Below are 20,233 nucleotides of genomic sequence, written 5' to 3'. Positions count from 1 at the left end.
TGCGGAGACAGAGGTCAGGAACCAGAAGGGTAGTCAGACGAAGCCAGGAACAGGAACCAACGGGGTAGTCAGACGAAGCCGGAATCAGGAACCAACGGGGTAGTCAGACGAAGCCAGAATCAGGAACCAACGGGGTAGTCAGACGAGGCCAGGATCAGGAACCAGAAGCAGCAGCAGTCTTGGAAGCATGTGAACACAGGAGGACCAAGCAAGGAACTGAAGCCACAGACCTCCTATATATATGAGCTGGGCATCCAGCTCCTCCCAGTGGGAAGGAGGAGCCGCAGGGTGGGAGGCTACAAGAAAACCCAGAAACCAAGATGGCCGCCAGCACATGTCAAACGAAGGGAACAGCAAGGAGGTAAGACCATGACACACAGATATTGGGGGAAGGGGGTAAATGGCATCATTGTCACGACACAGATAAAAATGCGACCCCCCCTTAAACATAGAACTATTACTTCTATATCTGCAGCAGATAAGGAAGGGGCGCTGCGCACTGTGGATTAGGATTTACACCTGATGCACACTCATGTCTCCTATTAAGAGACAGCAGGACACTGATATGTCACTGAGCGGCTCCTTATCAGCTAAAGTCCAGGCTCACTTACCCCTTTCAGTAACAACTCTCCTTAGAAGAAACTGTGGGGAAAGTATAAATCATGAGAAGCACGTTGTGTGCTCTCCCTACACCATATTGGGACAGCGGCTAAAACATGCAACCCGGTGTCAAGATAATCAAAAAAATAAATAAAATGCCAGCACTGAAAGCTGAGCTGGAGGCTCTCAGACATGCCCCCAGATCCTGATTGGTGGAGCCAGGTCATCTACAGTCACTGGCGGTGTGTGAGCCGGGCAGTGGCGTACCAAGGGGGGGGCGGGGGGGCGGGGGGGCGGGCCGCCCCGGGTGCCACTCACAAGGGGGGTGCCAGGCCGCCTGTCTTTAAAAAAAAAAATTATATTTTTTATTCTTCAGGGCCGCACCGCCGATCGCCACAGGCGGCGCGGCCCTGGATGTAATTGCGGCTGTGAGCTGTGGGGCAGGGGAGGGAGAGGCGTGTCCCTCCCCTGTTTTTCTGATAGGCCGCAGGCACTAATTCCTGCAGCCTATCAGAGGCCGGCTCAGGCAGCGCGATGATGTCATTATCATCGCGACGCCTGACTCCGGCAGCACACAGCAGGGACACAGGCCGGAAAAGGCTTGCATCGCTGCTGAGCTGATAGAGGTAAGTATTCGTTTTTTTGTTTTTTTTCCTCTTTGCGGGGGGGGGGGGGGGGGGCCTGGCACTATGGGGGGGAGATCTGGCACTGTGGGGGGGGGGGAGCTGGCACTATGGGGGAACTAGCACTATGGAGGGGCACTATGGGGGAACTAGCACTATGGGGGGGCACTATAGGGGGAGCTGGCACTATGGGGGGAGATCTGGCACTATGGGGGGAGATCTGGCACTATGGGGGGAGATCTGGCACTATGGGGGGAGATCTGGCACTATGGGGCAGCTGGCACTATGGGGGGAGATATGGCACTATGGGGCAGCTGGCACTATGGGGGGAGATCTGGCACTATAGGGGGAGCTGGCACTATAGAGGGAGCTGGCACTATGGGGGGAGATCTGGCACTATGGGGGGAGATCTGGCACTATGGGGGCAGATCTGGCACTATGGGGGGAGATCTGGCACTATGGGGGGAGATCTGGCACTATGGGGGAGATCTGGCACTATGGGGCAGCTGACACTATGGGGGGAGATCTGGCACTATGGGGGAACTAACACTATGGGGGGGCACTATAGGGACAGCTGGCACTATAGGGGGAGCTGACACTATAGAGGGAGCTGGCACTATGGGGGAGATCTGGCACTATGGGGGGGGCTGGCACTAGGGGGAGCTGGCACTATAGGGGGAGCTGGCACTATAGGGGGGCTGGCACTATGGGGGGGGGCTGGCACTATGGGGGGGAGCTGGCACTATGGGGGGGGGCTGGCACTATGGGGGCATTTCTTACTGGCACATTATGGGGGGGGGCACCATGGGGGAGAGGAGCACTATGGGGGTATCTGTGGGCTTTTTTTAATTATTGGCACATTCTGGGGGGCACTATAGGGGAGAGCAGCACTATGGGGCATCTGGTGTTACTATAGGGGCATTATTTGGGGGCACTATGGGGAAGTGGGGGCTCTAAAGTGGTCTTTTGTATTGGAACATTATGGGGGGCACTGGCATTTGGTGGCACTAAGGGGGCATTTTTTACTGGCACATTATGGGAGGCACTATAGGGGAGAGCGGCACTATGGGGGAGTGGAGCACTATTGAGGCATATGGTGGCACTAAGAAGGGGCATTTTTTTACTGGCACATTGTGGGGGAGGAGCACTATAGGGGCATCTGCTGGGGGCACTAAGGGGCATTTTTTTACTGGCATATTATGGGGGACACTATGGGGAAGGGGGAGAGGAGCAGTATGAGGGCATTTACTGGGGCACTATATAGGGGTATTTTATACTGGCATACATTATGGGGACATTAGCTCAACTGCGGGCACTAAGTGGGGGTATTTCATGTACTGTCATATTATAGGGAAAATTAGTACCACTAGGGGGTATTATGGGGAGCTTTACTACTACTGGGGGCTATGAGGAACATGATTACTAGGGCACTATAGTAGTATTCCCAGGGGGACTGTTTCTGCAGTATAGTATTGGGGGTGGCAGGAAACTAATGTCTGTTTCTCAATCTCTGCAGAGACGGGAGATGGCAGAAAAATCATCATGGCGGTCTGGTCTGAATGGAGAAGATGAGGAAAGAGAACGTCTACATCAAAGGTGACATCACTGGATGTAAGAGGTATGTGGCGCTATGTAGGAGAGGAGATGCCCCTTATGAACCACTGATCACCCCATATAGACTCCCTGATCACCCCCCTGTCATTGATCACCCCCCTGTAAGGCTCCATTCAGAGGTCCGTATGATTTTTACGGATCCACTGATACATGGATCGGATCCGCAAAACACATGCGGATGTCTGAATGGAGCCTTACAGGGGGGTGATCAATGACAGAGGGGTGATCACCCATATAGACTCCCTGATCACCTCCGTCATTGATCACCCCCCTGTAAGGCTCCATTCAGACGTCCGTATGATTTTTACGGATCCACTGATACATGGATCGGATCCGCAAAACACATGCGGATGTCTGAATGTTTTGTAATAAATATTATTGAAAACATTATTGAAAACATTGAAAAAAGTTTGTGCATGTTTTCTTAACTTTCTTGGGGGGGGGGGGGGGGGGGTGCCAAACAAAGGGTTCGCCCCGGGTGCCAAATGCTCTAGGTACGCCCCTGGAGCCGGGCACCGTGCCCAGGAGTGGCTGAGCAGTTAATGGAGGCCGTTCATCAGAGATCTTGAGAGAAAATACCAGCTAAGCTGGTGCTGGCAACCCTGGCTGGGATAAGAACTTCCACTGAGGACTTCAGAGAGGAGCGGGTATGGCAGGGACGCAGCTGCAATGTGAATGGAGGAGATGCAGTGAAGTAAGTCCCTCCCACCTCGCTCTCCCTCGCTGCTTCCACTTGGAGCCCAGCTTGCTGCACTATCGCTGTGCTGACAAGCAAACATATGAATATCTAATTGCATCTGGGCGTTTGGGGTGGCAATGGGCCCCTCACTGACGTCGGGCCCGGGGCTGCTGACCCAAACGCCCTTATTATAATCCGCCATTGACGAGCAGCCTTAAAGGGAACCTGTCACCTGGATTTTGGGAATAGAGCTGAGGACATGGGCTGCTAGATCGTCGCTAGCACATCCGCAATATCCAGTCCCCATAGCTCTGTGTGCTTTTATTGTGTAAAACAAAAACGATTTGATAGATATGAAAATAAACCTTAGATGAGTCCTGTCCCTGAGATGAGTCCAGCGTGAAGGAGCCCAACTCCGCCCTGCATCCTGCGAATCTCCTCCTCCTCTTTACAGGTGTTTTAGACAATTTTATCCAAGGCTGTGTGTATAGGATTAACAATGCAGCCTCTCTCATCTGACCTACGGGGTGCAATTTCTCTCAACAATTCTATATGTCTCTGTTCACAAGTGTGGCACTACAATGCCCAGCTGTATTTTATGTTGTTCAGTCAGTATTTTTGCAATACCCTCTATGGTGGCAGTTTTGTAACAGATGGCCAGTCTTGTCTCCTAAGAGTGGCAGGGGACCTGAAGCTTATTATCCCAACCAAAATGCAGTGAATAGTAATAATAATGTGTATAATGTGTAATAACGGACCTCCACTGATCAGATACTCATGACCTATCCAGAGTATAGGTCATCACTTTAAAAAAGTCAGAAAACCCCTTTAATATGAGATTGTTGGCATAATAGAGAGTAATGGTAGGGTGGCAGGTACAATTCTATATTCTATGCAGGGACTAGCACAGGTTGGACAGGGTCGTAGCTAAAGGCTCATGGGCCCCAAGGAAGAGTTCAGCTTGGGCCCCCTCAGTGCTTTGTGGCCAGGGCAGGGAAGCACATAGCATTCATGCTGCGTGATGCAGAAATTGAAACGGCACCCCCCCCAACCTTGACCCCTTCCCTCCAGCCAGAGGTTTAACTTGACCAGCGTGCACTTTCTATAATATCGGTGTCTTCTTATGTGGCACGAGGATCTTTGGGTCCCCTCAGGCTTCTAGGCCACATAGCAACTGCTTCCTCAGTACCCCCTATAGCTACGCCCCTGGGTTGGAGGCTTTGGTGTAGTGGTTGGACAGGTAGATGAGCCTGGCTGCTGCGTTCAGAATAGATTGCAGAGGGAGGAGTTTATTGAGGGGAAGACTGATTAGTAATGAGTTGCAGTAATCAAGATGAGAATGCTTCCGCATAATCGGGTAGAGTTGTGATTCAAAAATCTGGAAAGTGAGGTTGGAGTCCCATTGGGTTGTAAAAGTCATATTGGTTGTCTTCCAGTTTTACCAGAAACAGATCCGTCCTCAAAGAATGCGCCAAATTTATTAAGAAGGACAGGCTTCTTCATTGATTTGGCATATTTCCAGGCAGTCATAGATTTGAATTATCATTTAGGGAAGTCTCTGGCATAGTAAATCTGTCACACAGTTTAAAGTCCTGCCCCTCCTGGGAAGCCCCACTTACTTTTGAAAAGTGGTGAGAAGTAAAAAGTTGCAAATTATGGCATGTTCCACAATTTGCGTCTTTGTTACGCCCCAACAGTGGTAAAAAAGGGACATTTCTGAAACATAACTGTCTTTGAAAAGAGATACTGTAAGTGCGGACAAGCATGTATTCTGGGGCCAACTGGACGGTTTTCAACCATGTCATTAAATCTCACATGATTAATAGCTGAGAAAACATGGTGTGATTCAATCAGACGTTATATATCTAATCCCATGTTCTTAACATAATAGTTAGAAAATGAGCGATTGCTCTTACAGGATTAATCACATTGAGCAGTTAGAAATTGCCCAAGTAGCCAGGCTTTTAAATACAGCTTAACAGGAAAGCAGCCCATCGGAGTGGAGACGGTGCTATAATAAGCTAACAAGCTTTTATATAATATGCTACTTGAAAATGCCTATTAAATTCAGTCGATGGAGGATGCATAACAGTGAAAAATGCCACATTGTTTAGTGCTAAAGAAAGATATTGGGACACAGTGTAGCACAAGCTATTCACATTTTACCCTAGCCCTCTCGTTGTTCATCCGTTCCGTGCATTGGGGACCGCAATTTGCGGTCCCCAATGCACGGGCAATGTCCGGCGGACGGGACGGATCGAGACCCATTCAACTTGAATGGGTCCGTGATCCGTCCACACTGCAAAAAAATTGTTCTATTTTTTTTGCGGTGCGGAGGCACGGACAGAAACGCCTCGGAAGCACTCCATAGTGCTTCTGTGGGGTTCCGATCCATGCTTCCGTGCCACATCTCCGTGATTGCGGACCCATTCAAGTGAATGGGTCCACATCCATGATGCAGAGTGCACACAGGCCGTATGCGGGCCGCAATATGGCCACCGGCACACAACATCCACGTGCAAGAGGCCTCAAGGGGGTTTTCCAAGAGTCGTAGAAAAATTGAAGACCTAGCTTAAGGATAGGTCATCAATATCTTATCAGTGTTGTTCTGACACCCTGCACACCCGCTAATCAGCTGTTTGAAGAGGCTGCAGTGCTCCGATGAGTGCTCCGACCTCCTCACAGTTTGCTAGGCACAGCGCCATTCATTGGATAGAGGCTGTGCTTGGTATTGCAGCCAAGGCCTATTGACTTGAATGGGACTGAGCTGTGCCTAGGCCATGTGAACAATGAGGTGACATCAATGGCCTAGGTAGAGTACTCTGTAGCGCTCCCAGAGCACCACAGCCTCTGCAAACAGCTGATTGGCTGTGGTGCCAAAAGTTGGGTATTGACCTATACTGAGGATCAGTCATCAGTATTTTACTCCCGGAAAACCCCTTTAACCAAGACAATGGTGCTACATCTTAAAGGGACATTTCCATCAGAAAGGTTTTTTTTGTTATCAGTTTTCGTAAAAAACATATTTTTTTATTTATAATTTTGGCTGTTTTTCATTTTGGCAGGTCTGCGCCATTGAAAATGAAGTACATAATATTGTCCTTTTGTAGAGTTAAGCATGAAAGATTAAACCTCCTCAATAGATAATCCATTGTCAATTTACTGCTGCTGTGATATTGACAATACGTTTGCAACAGTTTACTGCTGCTGTGAGGAGAAGATATGATCTGTGAGGTAATCCTCAGTATAATCGTAGGTGTAGAGTTGGAATCATGGTATGACAGCTCTGTTGTTCTTTTGATAGGCCTAGATAAAGACAGAAACATAGAATTTGTCGGCAGATAAGAACCATTTGGCCCATCTAGTCTGCCCAATATACTGAATACTATGGATAGCCCCTGGCCCTATCTTATATGAAGGATGGCCTTTGCCTATCCCATGCATGCTTAAACTCCTCCACTGTATTTGCAGCTACCACTTCTGCAGGAAGGCTATTCCATGCATCTACTACTCTCTCAGTAAAGTAATACTTCCTGATATTACTTTTAAACCTTTGCCCCTCTAATTTAAAACTATGTCCTCTTGTAGCAGTTTTTCTTCTTTTAAATATTCTTTCCTCTTTTACCTTGTTGATTCCCTTTATGTATTTAAAAGTTTCTATCATATCCCCTCTGTCTCGTCTTTCTTCCAAGCTATACATGTTAAGTTCCTTTAATCTTTCCTGGTAAGTTTTATCCTGCAATCCATGTACCAGTTTAGTAGCTCTTCTCTGAACTCTCTCCAAAGTATCGATTATCCTTCTGGAGATATGGTCTCCAGTACTGAGCACAATACTCCAAATGAGGTCTCACTAGTGCTCTGTAGAGCGGCATGAGCACCTCCCTCTGTCTACTGGTAATGCCTCTCCCTATACACCCAAGCATTCTGCTAGCATTTCCTGCTGCTCTATGACATTGTCTGCCTACCTTTAAGTCTTCTGAAATAATGACCCCTAAATCCCTTTCCTCAGATACTGAGGTTAGAACTGTATCACTGATTTAATATTCTGCTCTTGGGTTTTTACGCCCCAGGTGCATTATCTTGCACTTATCAACATTACATTTTAGTTGCCAGATTTTTGACCATTCCTCTAGTTTTCCTAAATCCTTTTCCATTTGGTGTATCCCTCCAGGAACATCAACCCTGTTACAAATCTTTGTGTCCACAAAAGAGCTCTGCCTTCAGTGTAATGTCTGGTGCTCCACTTAAGTCACTATAGGGAGGCTTTGGTTGGAATGATGGTCTGAAAGTCCAAACAAAGAGGAAGGTAAAGAGCCAGGACAAGAAGTAGAAAACCATTTTTTTTATTAAAAAAATGCATAGAATAGGCTGTTAATACGTGATCATTTTTTATGGAACTCTCATTTTAAGGTCACAAAGCGTCAAATATGTGGAAAATGCACAGAATACCCTAATTTATTTTCCTCGGGAACGTTTCACTTCATTTATTCCTCCCCCACCAGTACAAGATAGGAAGCTACGTACTCCGCATATTCCTCATTCTGGCCAGGCACCCGCACTTGCTGCTGAATGTTGGCCACTCTTTCTTAATTGCACTTGGCCTAGGTAAACCTATAGTTTTATATGGTGTGGAAGGTATGATATAGATTGCATTGCTTTCAGATTCTCTACAGAGACATAGTTTTATCTGAATCGGGGAAAGACCAGGTTGTTTGGCCGTGAGGGCCACTTGGATTAAACCCTATCTTCTCCTGAGGCTAATAATAATGGGCTTTACTCACAATCATTTCCCTGTTTCACTCTTATAGGGACCATCCTCTGGATGGTTTAGTTGGTTTCGTTCCAAGCCAGCAAAAGAGACTGCAGTCCCACCAAGAGAGGCAAAAGTTCCACCAAAATCTCAGGTAATAATCCAATTACATGTGGTATCATTAAAGGGGCATTCCCTTCTCATGCACACGGTCGTAGTTTCGGCCTGCATCTTCTGCGGGTTGGATATGGACCCATTTATCACCATGTGGCCACAAAAGATGCGGACAGCACACCCGTTAACCCACAAAAAAGTAGAACATGTCCTGTTATTAACTTATTATCCATTTTATGGACAAGAATAAAACTTTTCTCTAGACAGGGGGAGGGAGACCACAAAACACGTGTGTATGAGCCCTTAGACAATATTAAATGTCTGATAGGTGCACACTGCACACCTATGTTAACAATGGGGTCCTACCTGTCCACCTGATGAAGTGGCCACTGGACACTGCATCCAGAGAGAGAGTGTGAATGGAGAGGTGGCTTTGCATGTCCACAGTTGTCATCATTCACCTTTATAGGAGTTATGGATAAAAAGAGGTGCAAGTGGTAGACATGATTTGGGACTTGCAGTTATCAGACATGTGTGGTATATGCCAGAAATATCTAACCTGAAAATACCACTTTAGGTATATGGAAATTGTTTCTCAGCATCAGGAGCAGTAAACCAGTACTTCTCAGACATCTTCATTTGAGGACCATAAGTTCTTATGCTAACTGGGATCATCTTGTATTTAAAAAGCTTTGGAAATTATGTGTTTTATACAACAACAAAAAAATGGTCTTCAACGTAGACCAGCCAAAGATATGCCAATGGGTCACTCTTTTTTTTAGCTAATTTTGAAGTGAATGTGCATTTCATCGTATGCATCTTGAAGTTTTTCCAAGGTTCATGTTCTTGTGATTGCTAAACTTGACCTTTACCATGCTTATAGACTCATCCTCCAGTAGGCCATGACCAGTTCCGGTTTCCACCATTATCTTACCAGCTACCAGCATCTACCAGTGAAGCACGTTACGCAGGTATGGGTGTTTTTTAATTACTTTAATATGTGCCTACCTCAGATTTTTTTTAAAAAAAAACATTTTATTTACATTTTCAGCATCAGAGATAGTGTTGAGCAAATCAAAGTACACCAGGTGGACTTCGATTCGAATTTCAGGGAAAATTCAATTCACTGTGAAGCCGAATTTCCTTGTGCTTCGTGGTAACAAATTGATTTTCCATGAATAGTGGTAAAAAAATAAAAATAAATCATACTTACCGCATCCATTTGAGCGTGAAAAGCCGACCGCCACCATCTTGATTGAAGATCTTGCGCGAAATCCTGTGTGCGGTGACATATCACGTCACCACTCCGGCAGATGTGATGACGTCTTCACAGGCCGTGCAAGATTTTGCGCTAGATCTTCAATCAAGATGGCGGGGGTTAGCTCTTTTCGCTCCAATAGATGCAGTAAGTATGATTTATTTTTTAATTTTTTACCACCATTCAGGGAAATAAGTTCGTTACCATGAAGCATCAAGATGGCGGCAGCCGGCTATTCGCGGTTAAATGGATGAGGTAAGTGTGATTATAGCAATCAGCTATGAACGTGGCATCTGAGGGGTACAATTGCCACTCCCTGTCATTGCACCCACTAGTTACAAAGAAATGCGTTTCAGTGAAGAAGTAATTCAGCTGAATCAAATTTTTTAATACTTCACTCATATCTTATCAGGGATATTAAGAGTATAATATTGCCAGTGCAAGAAACTGCCAAAAAACAATGATCATTCATCACAGAATGCACAGTAAGCAATAATGTGAAGAAAGTAACGGATGATACATTCTAGTAGTGCAGTGTTATTAAAGGGGCTCTCCAGGACTAGTGTATCTTTTCCTAAGTGTAGGTCAATAATTTAATAGTCCCAAAGAAGTCCGTTAGTGCTTTCCACAAGAGGATAAACAATAAATCACTTTGTGTGGAACACAGTAATACTTGGGAAATAACGCTTAAAGTGAATACAATTTTTTTTAAAACATGGTACCAGGAAAAAGTAAATCCTGTGCTGTGCTCAGTGTTTGCAGTTTCATGGTTGCTTTCTTACATTATGCCTGTATCTGTTTAGGGTTATCAGGGGGACATCAGGCTTAAACACATCCACTTTTTTACTTTTCAAGCATACATATGAAAATTGAAAAAAAAATGTCAGATTTGTTTCTATGAGGCTTTTGTTCCCAGTACAAAAGAAAACCACCAAAGCAGAGGTGCAGGAGGTGCTGTCATGGGGATCCGGACAGAGAACCTATTCTAACAGGAGGCATTCGACTTTAACTCCTGATAGCCTGGCAAGGGAAAAATATACAGTACAGACCAAAAGTTTGGACACACTTTCTCATTCAAAGAGTTTTCTTTATTTTCATGACTATGAAAATTGTAGATTCACACTGAAGGCATCAAAACTATGAATTAACACATGTGGAATTATATACATAACAAAAAAGTGTGAAACAACTGAAAATATGTCATATTCTAGGTTCTTCAAAGTAGCCACCTTTTGCTTTGATTACTGCTTTGCACACTCTTGGCATTCTCTTGATGAGCTTCAAGAGGTAGTCACCTGAAATGGTTTTCACTTCACAGGTGTGCCCTGTCAGGTTTAATAAGTGGGATTTCTTGCCTTATAAATGGGGTTGGGACCATCAGTTGCGTTGTGGAGAAGTCAGGTGGATACACAGCTGATAGTCCTACTGAATAGACTGTTAGAATTTGTATTATGGCAAGAAAAAAGCAGCTAAGTAAATAAAACGAGTGGCCATCATTACTTTAAGAAATGAAGGTCAGTCAGTCCGAAAAATTGGGAAAACTTTGAAAGTGTCCCCAAGTGCAGTCACAAAAACCATCAAGCGCTACAAAGAAACTGGCTCACATGCGGACCGCCCCAGGAAAGGAAGACCAAGAGTCACCTCTGCTGCGGAGGATAAGTTCATCCGAGTCACCAGCCTCAGAAATCGCAGGTTAACAGCAGCTCAGATTAGAGACCAGGTCAATGCCACACAGAGTTCTAGCAGCAGACACATCTCTAGAACAACTGTTAAGAGGAGACTGTGTGAATCAGGCCTTCATGGTAGAATATCTGCTAGGAAACCACTGCTAAGGACAGGCAACAAGCAGAAGAGACTTGTTTGGGCTAAAGAACACAAGGAATGGACATTAGACCAGTGGAAATCTGTGCTTTGGTCTGATGAGTCCAAATTTGAGATCTTTGGTTCCAACCACCGTGTCTTTGTGCGACGCAGAAAAGGTGAACGGATGGACTCTACATGCCTAGGTTCCCACCGTGAAGCATGGAGGAGGAGGTGTGATGGTGTGGGGGTGCTTTGCTGGTGACACTGTTGGGGATTTATTCAAAATTGAAGGCATACTGAACCAGCATGGCTACCTCAGCATCTCGCAGCGGCATGCTATTCCATCCGGTTTGCATTTAGTTGGACCATCATTTATTTTTCAACAGGACAATGACCCCAAACACACCTCCAGGCTGTGTAAAGGCTATTTGACCATGAAGGAGAGTGATGGGGTGCTGCGCCAGATGACCTGGCCTCCACATTCACCGGACCTGAACCCAATCGAGGTGGTTTGGGGTGAGCTGGACCGCAGAGTGAAGGCAAAAGGGCCAACAAGTGCTAAGCATCTCTGGGAACTCCTTCAAGACTGTTGGAAGACCATTTCAGGTGACTACCTCTTGAAGCTCATCAAGAGAATGCCAAGAGTGTGCAAAGCAGTAATCAAAGCAAAAGGTAGGCTACTTTGAAGAACCTAGAATATGACATATTTTCAGTTGTTTCACACTTTTTGTTATGTATATAATTCCACATGTGTTAATTCATAGTTTTGATGCCTTCAGTGTGAATCTACAATTTTCATAGTCATGAAAATAAAGAAAATGAGAAGGTGTGTCCAAACTTTTGGTCTGTACTGTATTAAAAGAAGTTTTAGTTTTTACATAATTAGTAATGTGTTCACTATGAACATAATGTATAACACGACATCCCATCTAAGGCTACTTGCACATCAGCGTTTTCCTTTCCGCTATTGAGATCAGTCATAGGATCTCAAAACCGGAGGCAAGCGCTTCAGCTTTGTCCCCGTTCATTGTCAATGGGGACACAGCTGAATTGTATTGAACGGAGTGCACCAGAATGCATTCTGTTCCTTTTGGTTTCGTTGTTTTGTTCACATGCCGGACAGAAAAAAGCTGCAAGCTGAGTTTTTGTGTACATCATGGGAAACTGATCAAGACGGATCCTGCATGAAACAAGATGTAAGTCAATGGTGCCAGATTAGTTTTTTCGGACACAAAAGAAAGTGGTCATTTTAGAGATAATACAACTGGATACGTTCCTAACGGATGCCGCTGGTTGTATTATCCTAACGGAAGCAGCAAAAACCCAAATGTTAAAGTAGCCTAATCGTTTCACAATGTCGCTCCAATGTTCTTGCCCTCTATAAAATATTTTCATTTTAATGCAGTCGGCGAAATGTTTTCGATAATTTACAAACTGTAAAGTATAGAATAAGATGTTTTTCTAAAAGAAAAAAACGAACTCATGTCAGCAGGCATAAATGTTGGCTAGCAATTTATGTTTATCTCGGGGAAAAGGACAGAAAATGGATCAACGCGGTAAAATAAATGCCCGCTTGCCCTTTTCTCTACATTGATCCTGCTGCCCCAGTGTATTGCTCAATCAATCTATCAATAGATATACACATAAAAACAGACTACAGGCATTTTAATTATCGATTGACCACAAACCATAGTCTACACTTAGCAGAATACAGAAGTGAAATAAGAAAAAGCTTATTTATGAACCTGTAAAAGAGAATTAGAAGGTGGACCGCAAAGGCACCAGGCAGAGGCCAGCACCACTTGTACAGCATTATCTGTCATTAGCTGCTGTAATGAATCGCCTGTGGATTTTATATGGATCCGGTGTGAATGTATTAATTATGTGACATAGGCTGATTAAAGTGGGATTCTGGCAGAAGCTTGAGGTTTCTTGGTTTGATGTCGACTTGTAAAGTGTTTGATTTGACTCCCTGAAACTCCTTAATCCCGCTGGGAATGAAATAATGACAGTGTTCGCAGACCATACCGTCTCTAGGAAGTCTCATATCAAAGCAGAGTCTCAGATCCTTTGTATATTATACTCTATAACAGGAATTAAAGAAACTGAAGAACCGCAGAAGATCGGTAGCGGCTCAGTGTCGTCAGAGTTCGGGGTTCAGCAGGAGAGCATGGTAAAGTACCAATTTGGGGTTACTGCAGGGTTAAAACACTGAAGTTCTTCTAAGATACATCTTTGTCGGGTTTTAGGGCACTTATCCAAATGTTCCTGGAGGGCCGATGAACCAGCCGACTGCAGCAATTCCCTTTTACAACCCTGCACAGGTAATTGTTTTCCTTCCTAGGAGCAGAATACATGGACCATATCAGAGGTAGTAGATGTTAAAGGGCTTTTCCTAGATCAAGGATTAGCAATCTTTGGCACGCCAGCTGCTGTGAAACTATAAGTCCCAGCATGCCCGCTTACTCTGCAGTTCTTTCAACTCCCATAGAAGTGAAAGGAGGATTTTGGGAGTTGTAGTTTCAGAAGAGCTGGAGTGCTCGAGTTTGCTGATCCCTGTCCTAGATCGTATTGACGCCATCAATATTGGATTGGTGGAGGTCAAACTCTCATCACCCAACTATTTAGCTGCATTAGATCCTGCAAGTGCTGCAGACTCTTAAATGTTACCTTGGCCTGTCTACCCGCAGGCCACCTTCTTAGTGGTGCGGTGTAGGGTAAAGCAGCTTCGTCCCTGTCACTTCCTGAGATTCAACCCCCCACCCATTGGATGATGATGGCTTATCTTATAGGGATTTCCAGTAATTAATATTTTTAGGAAGTGACCACAGCCTATTCCAGAAACGGAAGACTTAGGGTGCATTGACACAACCTTGAGGTGTTTTGTGGTCTGCAAATTACGGATCTGCAAAACACGGATACCGGCCGTGGGCATTCTGCATTTTGCCGCCGCTATATAGAAAATGCCTATGCCTATAGGACTTGCTCTATATTTTTTGTGGGGCCGCGGGACGGAACTACGGATGTGGTTATCACATGTGCTGCATCTTTTGCGGCCCCATTGAAATGAATGGATGAATGCACCCTTATACTTACCTGCTCCATGTAAGTCCGTTCCTCTGCAATGACTCCGCTGTTTCCATCTTCCGGTCCCTAAATTTTTTTCTTCCTACCTTGCATAAGTATGATCACAACTAATGACTGGCTTCAGCCGTGATGTTGCCACAAGCAGCATGTCACTGCTGAAGCCAGTGATTGGTTGGAGCGGTGCATGTGACCATGCATGCCCATAGCCAGCCAGATGTAAACAGGGCAGAAACCGGAAGATAAAGACAGTGGGGGCAGCACAGAGGACCGGAGCGGCGTTGTCACGGACATACCAAGACATACGGACGTACCCGCGACAGTGAGTGGCAGGAAATCTTTGAGACTGGCAACAACCTTTGATTTGACATGTTTACCTTGTGGATCAATAGGTGTCTGTGTTGTTTCTGGTACTGGTCACACCGTTAACCTCGAGGTGTTGCTATTGTGTTAATTTAACTTTCCCTATTTATAGTTGTTTCTCCCACAATGCTGTGCAGTTTATAGCTTCAGTTGGACCTGTTTATAGCTAGTGTTTGGATCTTGGCTGAGTTCCTGGTGCTGCCATAGCTTCTTGGAAGTTAAGTGTTACCTTTCCCTTTGTATTTTGGCTTTTCTGTGTTGCATTTCCTTGTCGTTTTGTATCAGGCCTTAAGGAGACTCCCGTTCATCCATCATTTTGGAGGAACAGGTTCTCTCATTCCTATCATTAGTACCAGGGTCCTTTTAGGGTTAGGTAGGACTTTAGGTTAGATTATGTACCTATGTTTCAAACACAACACCACTTTTGTCCACAGGCTTTGTTAGGTATTGCAGTTGAGCTTTTCCTCAAATAGGACTGAGCTGCAATAACACGTTCAGCTATCTAGTCCAGGGCATGTGTCTGATATTGCAGCTCAGCCCCATTCAGTCAGAACCCTCCTTCCTCATTAGATCTGCTTTAAATATCAGATAGCATGATGGCTTTACATGGGGCGGTTACCGAATGTTTATGGGTCTCCTGATCAGTGCATGACGTGTCATACACTTATCAGGTGACCCAGAAACTCCGCGTGGATAGAAAACAGAGCAAAATTCTAAAGCTGCAACCAGAGAAGTCTTATTGTTCTTAGTTTTACTCATCCCTTGGTCAAGGATTCCACAACTAAGTAGGGTCTAATCCAGCGTGCTTCCATCTTTGAACCCATGCAATGAATTCAGTTCTGATTCTTGATATAAACGATTGTACCAGCAGTGATTTTTATTTGTTGCTGTTGTGTCAGGCGATCAAAGGCGTGCTTCTGGTGTTCCTAGTTAGAGTGGATGTTGGTACTGTAGGTTGAGCGTAGCTTTTTAAGAATGGTTGTCAGTTTATTTAGAACATCAGGGTTGGCATTACCTGAAACAGGCATGGCAGTCCACAGTGTCATTTTCTAAAGGGATTGAGGTCCATAGGAAGCTTGGCCTTCCGTCCATACATGACCTCAAATGGAGTGCACTTGGTTGAGGCATGCACAGATTTGTGATAGGCAAACAGAACACCAGGGATGAACTGATCCCAGTTGTTTCCTTGGTTATTGACAAGCTTACTAAGAGATTCTTTGAGTGTTCGATTGTCACGTTCCCGCTGGCCATTTGTTTGTGGATGGTAGGGAGATGAAATTCGGTGATCTGTTTGAAAATGCTCCATCAGGTTGTCGATGATCGAGTTCACAAAACTCTCGTCCCTGGTCACTAATCAGTGTCCATACATCCAAGGCGGCAAATAACAGAGTACAAAAAAATTGCTACTGACTTGGCAATCTTATCTGGAACAGCTGTTGCTTTTGTCCACTTAAAGAAATGATCAGTGGCAGCAACTATATATTTGTTGCCATTTGATGTTTTCTGAAGAAGACCAATCATATCTATCCCAACTAAGCTCCATACTTTTCCAGGCACTGGTATACTGTTGAGTGGTGGAGCTTCCTTGCTGATTTTGAGATTTATGACAAAACATTTATGACAGGCTTTGACATGTTGGTGACCGTTGTTCTTCATTCCCTTCCAGTAATAGCGGTCAGAGATTTTGGCTTACGTTTTATCTCTGCCAAAATGGCCACCAGAAATTGGGTGGTCATGGCAGGCCTTCAGGATATTTGGCAGTTGGGTTTTAGTGAGAACCTCCTTTTCCCCATGGTAAAGAATTCCTCCGTCTGCTTGATATGGCTTAGCTGTTTGTCTGAACTGGAACTTGGCATTTACACGTTTCTTTGGAGGTAGATCGTAAATCCACTTGGGGTACTTTGTTGTGTTACAGTGTAGAATCTCAAAAGCTGGTCATACAGTTGTTCTAACATAGTTGTCAAAATTGGAAAAAGTTTGATGTCATGTTGACAATATTGGAAAAAGTTTGGTGTCATAGAGAGCAGAGAGAAACGTACATAAGTTACAATACATGCGCCATTTACTGTCAGTTAAATTAGAGACAGGGTGAGAAACCCAGTGAAGTGATAACATTCTGGCCTGGAGGGATATAGTCTGGCCTAGGCTATTTTACACCCACGGGTATAGATTTTATCCCCCCGGTTATAGTCTGGCCTGGAGAAGTATAGTTTGGCCTAGGCTATTTTACACCCTGGGGAATATTTTGACCTCGGACAGTTAATCCCCAGGGTATTCTCTGGCTTAGGCCAAACTATACCCAGGTTTATGGGAAGAGGTTAATTTGGCCTGCTACATCGGTATATATGCCAGAAAGTGTCCAAATCTCAAAATTATCCCATAACAGTCAATACGGCATTCTATTTTTTTTGCGGTGCGGAGGCACGGACAGAAAACCCACGGAAGCACTCTGTAGTACTTTTGTGGGGTTCCGTCCATCTGCACCGCGCCTTCCAAATTGTGGACCCATTCAATTGTGCGCTGCAATACGGGCACCAGCCGACAATGATCGTGTGCATGAGCCCTTATTCTAGTAAAAAAAACACCAAAGCCAAATGAATTTCCTGATATCCTAATGATTGTTCATTCCAGGATACAATTGCCCTGTAAAAGAAACCGTAAGGCAGGGGCGTTATTTCAGTTTGCTCGCATGGACTGTGCTTTTCAGAGCATCCTTATTCTTTTTTTTATACTTTAAGAATAAATCTATTTGAAATAAAGTTTTCAGTGCCGTCTTCTTAGATAAAAGATGTCACAGATACTTTTTTTTTTTTTTTTTTTTATAAAACATCTCTTTGTAAATCCCATGGGCAGAGTTGAGTAAAACACAAGCATTTATCCCCTGTCCTGGAATCTGCTGGAGCACTGGGACTTGTATCCTTATTGCATCTTTCTGCCAGCAGCAAAAATAATAGAATTTGAACTACAGTTTGACACCCCATCCTCATGAGCTATTCTCCAAGCTGTGTACAGAGGGTTAGGATGTCAATCTGTACATCAGACTGCGGCTTTCTGGGCTATCAGCAAGATGCACGGAGTAAATGTACAGTATATACGGCGGATTTTATACTGTACTTCCTCTGTTTTTACAATGTAATGCCAATAGACATTATGATGCTCATTCCATAGGCAATATAATTGTGATTACTTATTGTAGGTCTAGTATCACGTAGCATATCATGGTAGGAATGCCTTACTATATAGTGTCCTGGAGCAAAGGTACTTTGGACTATGGACGTTTGCGGACGAACCCTACTGCGCAAAGCTATCAACTCACTAATTTAGTGCACTTGGAGGGGTTAACCTGCACTAGGATTTATGCCTTTCTTTATACTTACTGTATACTATTTCCTATTGTTTGACTGCATTTTATAGATCTGAAGTTGATTAGTTCAAACACTTCGTTTTAAAGAGGACCTTTCACCTGCAAAAACATTGTGAACTAAGTATGCTGACATGTAGAGCGGCGCCCGGGGATCTCACTGCACTTACTATTATCCCTGGGCACCGCTCCGTTCTCCCGCTATGCCCCGTCGGTATCTTCGCTCTGTAAGTTATAGTGGGCGGAGTCTGCCCTTGTCCTGTGGGCGTCTCCTTCTCCTAGGCTGCAGCGCTGGCCAATCGCAGCGCACAGCCTAGGAGAAAAAAAACTGTATAGCGACCTGCTCAGCTTCTCCTGCTCTATAATCTGATGCCTGTAGCTTACATTGCATTTTCCTCCCATGGGTACACCTCCCATTAGTTCTCTCATCTCAGGAGCTTACAATGTTTTTGTTTTGTTTGTTAGTTTTTTTGGAACAGAAGCATTTGTACTGAGCTCTGTGGCATAAAACCAAGTCTATGTGCATATGCAAGCTGTCTTGTAAGCAGCCCCAGTCCCCTGGAACAGAGTTTCTTTTTATTCTGTTTACAATCAAGTGATTTGATATTGTTATTTTTCAGATTTTGCATCCACCTCTTCATGTCAGTATCACTCTTAAGAATCTGTACTTTATCCCCGTGCTGTGAACCCTTATTTTCATCCTTGATCTTGCCAATACTTTGAAAAGTTTGGCTTTGAATGACACACAACTTTGCTCTGCTTGGGTTCCTTATTAAGTTACAAATCATATTACCTCACCTTGTGCTGGGATTTCAAACTGCTGGAGGACAGAACAGTAAATTCTTTGAAGAATGGGAATTCTGCACTTCCCAATGAATTTTACATTATATAATAAATCAGACAAGTCGGCATTGCAATATGCATTGAAAAAACAATAACGTAGTATAAGTTATACAGGTAAAATTCTCATCTCTTTAACTTAAAGATATTTTCGATTCATCTATTTGTTGTGTTTCTTCTAATTAAATTGCATCTGTAATTTATACGTATCTATGAATTATCCTCTTATTTGTCGTTCCCAACATCACTTTGTTTGCATCGACAGACTAGATGAGGAACAGGAACCTTAGAGTATAGAAAGTAGCGGAATCAAGATTGTATTGAAAAGTGGCCATATTTATGAATCTCATTGTCCCACAGTGCAGTACATTTGCTTTCATTGTGTTTCCCCTTACCAGTTGCAACAGTCTTGGTTTTGGCAAATGGGGGATGCACTGCACCACAACCGTGATATGTACCAACACCCGAAGTGCACTGTATTTTGAGTTTGTTAATGGTTCAGTTAATAGTAGCAATATATGAGCAAATAGATGATACTGTTTAGGGTTGAGCGAATCGACTTCCGATGAAACATCCGAAGTCGATTCGCATAATATTTCGTTTGAATACTGTACGGAGCGAGCGCTTAATAGAATGTATTGGCTCAAATGAGGCGAAGTCTCACGCGACTTAGCATAATAACTTCATAAATTAATTTCTACTGTAAAAAAACATTTCCCGAAATGGTATTCAAACCAAGTTTTATGCGAATCGACTTCGGATGTTTCATCCAAAGTCGATTCGCTCATGCCTAATACTGTTGCAAAAAGAAATGAGCTGTATTAGGTTTAGTGCAGGCAGAATTGTGCAGCGACAGGACCGCAGGGGCAATATGTGTGAGTTATGGTGGGCCGATGGGGGTAGTAGTAGTTTACTCACAGTTCTGTAGAGCTTCCTTGGGCCAGGCGTGCAGTGAATGGAAGGACAGCACCAGTTCCTTCGGGGCACACTCTGTTGTCCAGGGACTCCCGCCAGATGGTGGTTCGAGGTGCGCTTGGTGGTGTGGTTTAAGGTGTCGTGACAGCAAGGTCCCTGGTGTTTGTGACTCCAGCGCCGTAAGGTGCAATGAGGGATAGTGACGAATAAGGAGATAGTCAGGGGTTAA

General features: G+C 44.4%; 1 protein-coding gene across 1 annotated transcript in view; it reads left to right on the top strand.

Moving 5' to 3' along the window:
- Window positions 1-20,233, top strand: part of LOC122944156 (protein transport protein Sec16B-like) — a 138,634-nt gene that overhangs the window by 102,874 nt on the left and 15,527 nt on the right. Inside the window, exons 15-18 of the mRNA XM_044302386.1 lie at window positions 8,325-8,420; window positions 9,264-9,351; window positions 13,535-13,614; window positions 13,691-13,765. Of these exons, the coding sequence (XP_044158321.1) occupies window positions 8,325-8,420; window positions 9,264-9,351; window positions 13,535-13,614; window positions 13,691-13,765 (339 nt within the window). The remainder of the gene's footprint in view (window positions 1-8,324; window positions 8,421-9,263; window positions 9,352-13,534; window positions 13,615-13,690; window positions 13,766-20,233) is intronic.

The sequence above is a fragment of the Bufo gargarizans genome, chromosome 7 (assembly GCF_014858855.1).
Source record: "Bufo gargarizans isolate SCDJY-AF-19 chromosome 7, ASM1485885v1, whole genome shotgun sequence".
NCBI lineage: Eukaryota > Metazoa > Chordata > Amphibia > Anura > Bufonidae > Bufo > Bufo gargarizans.
Note: the sequence above shows the minus strand (reverse complement) of the source record. Positions and strands in the feature narration are given on the sequence as shown.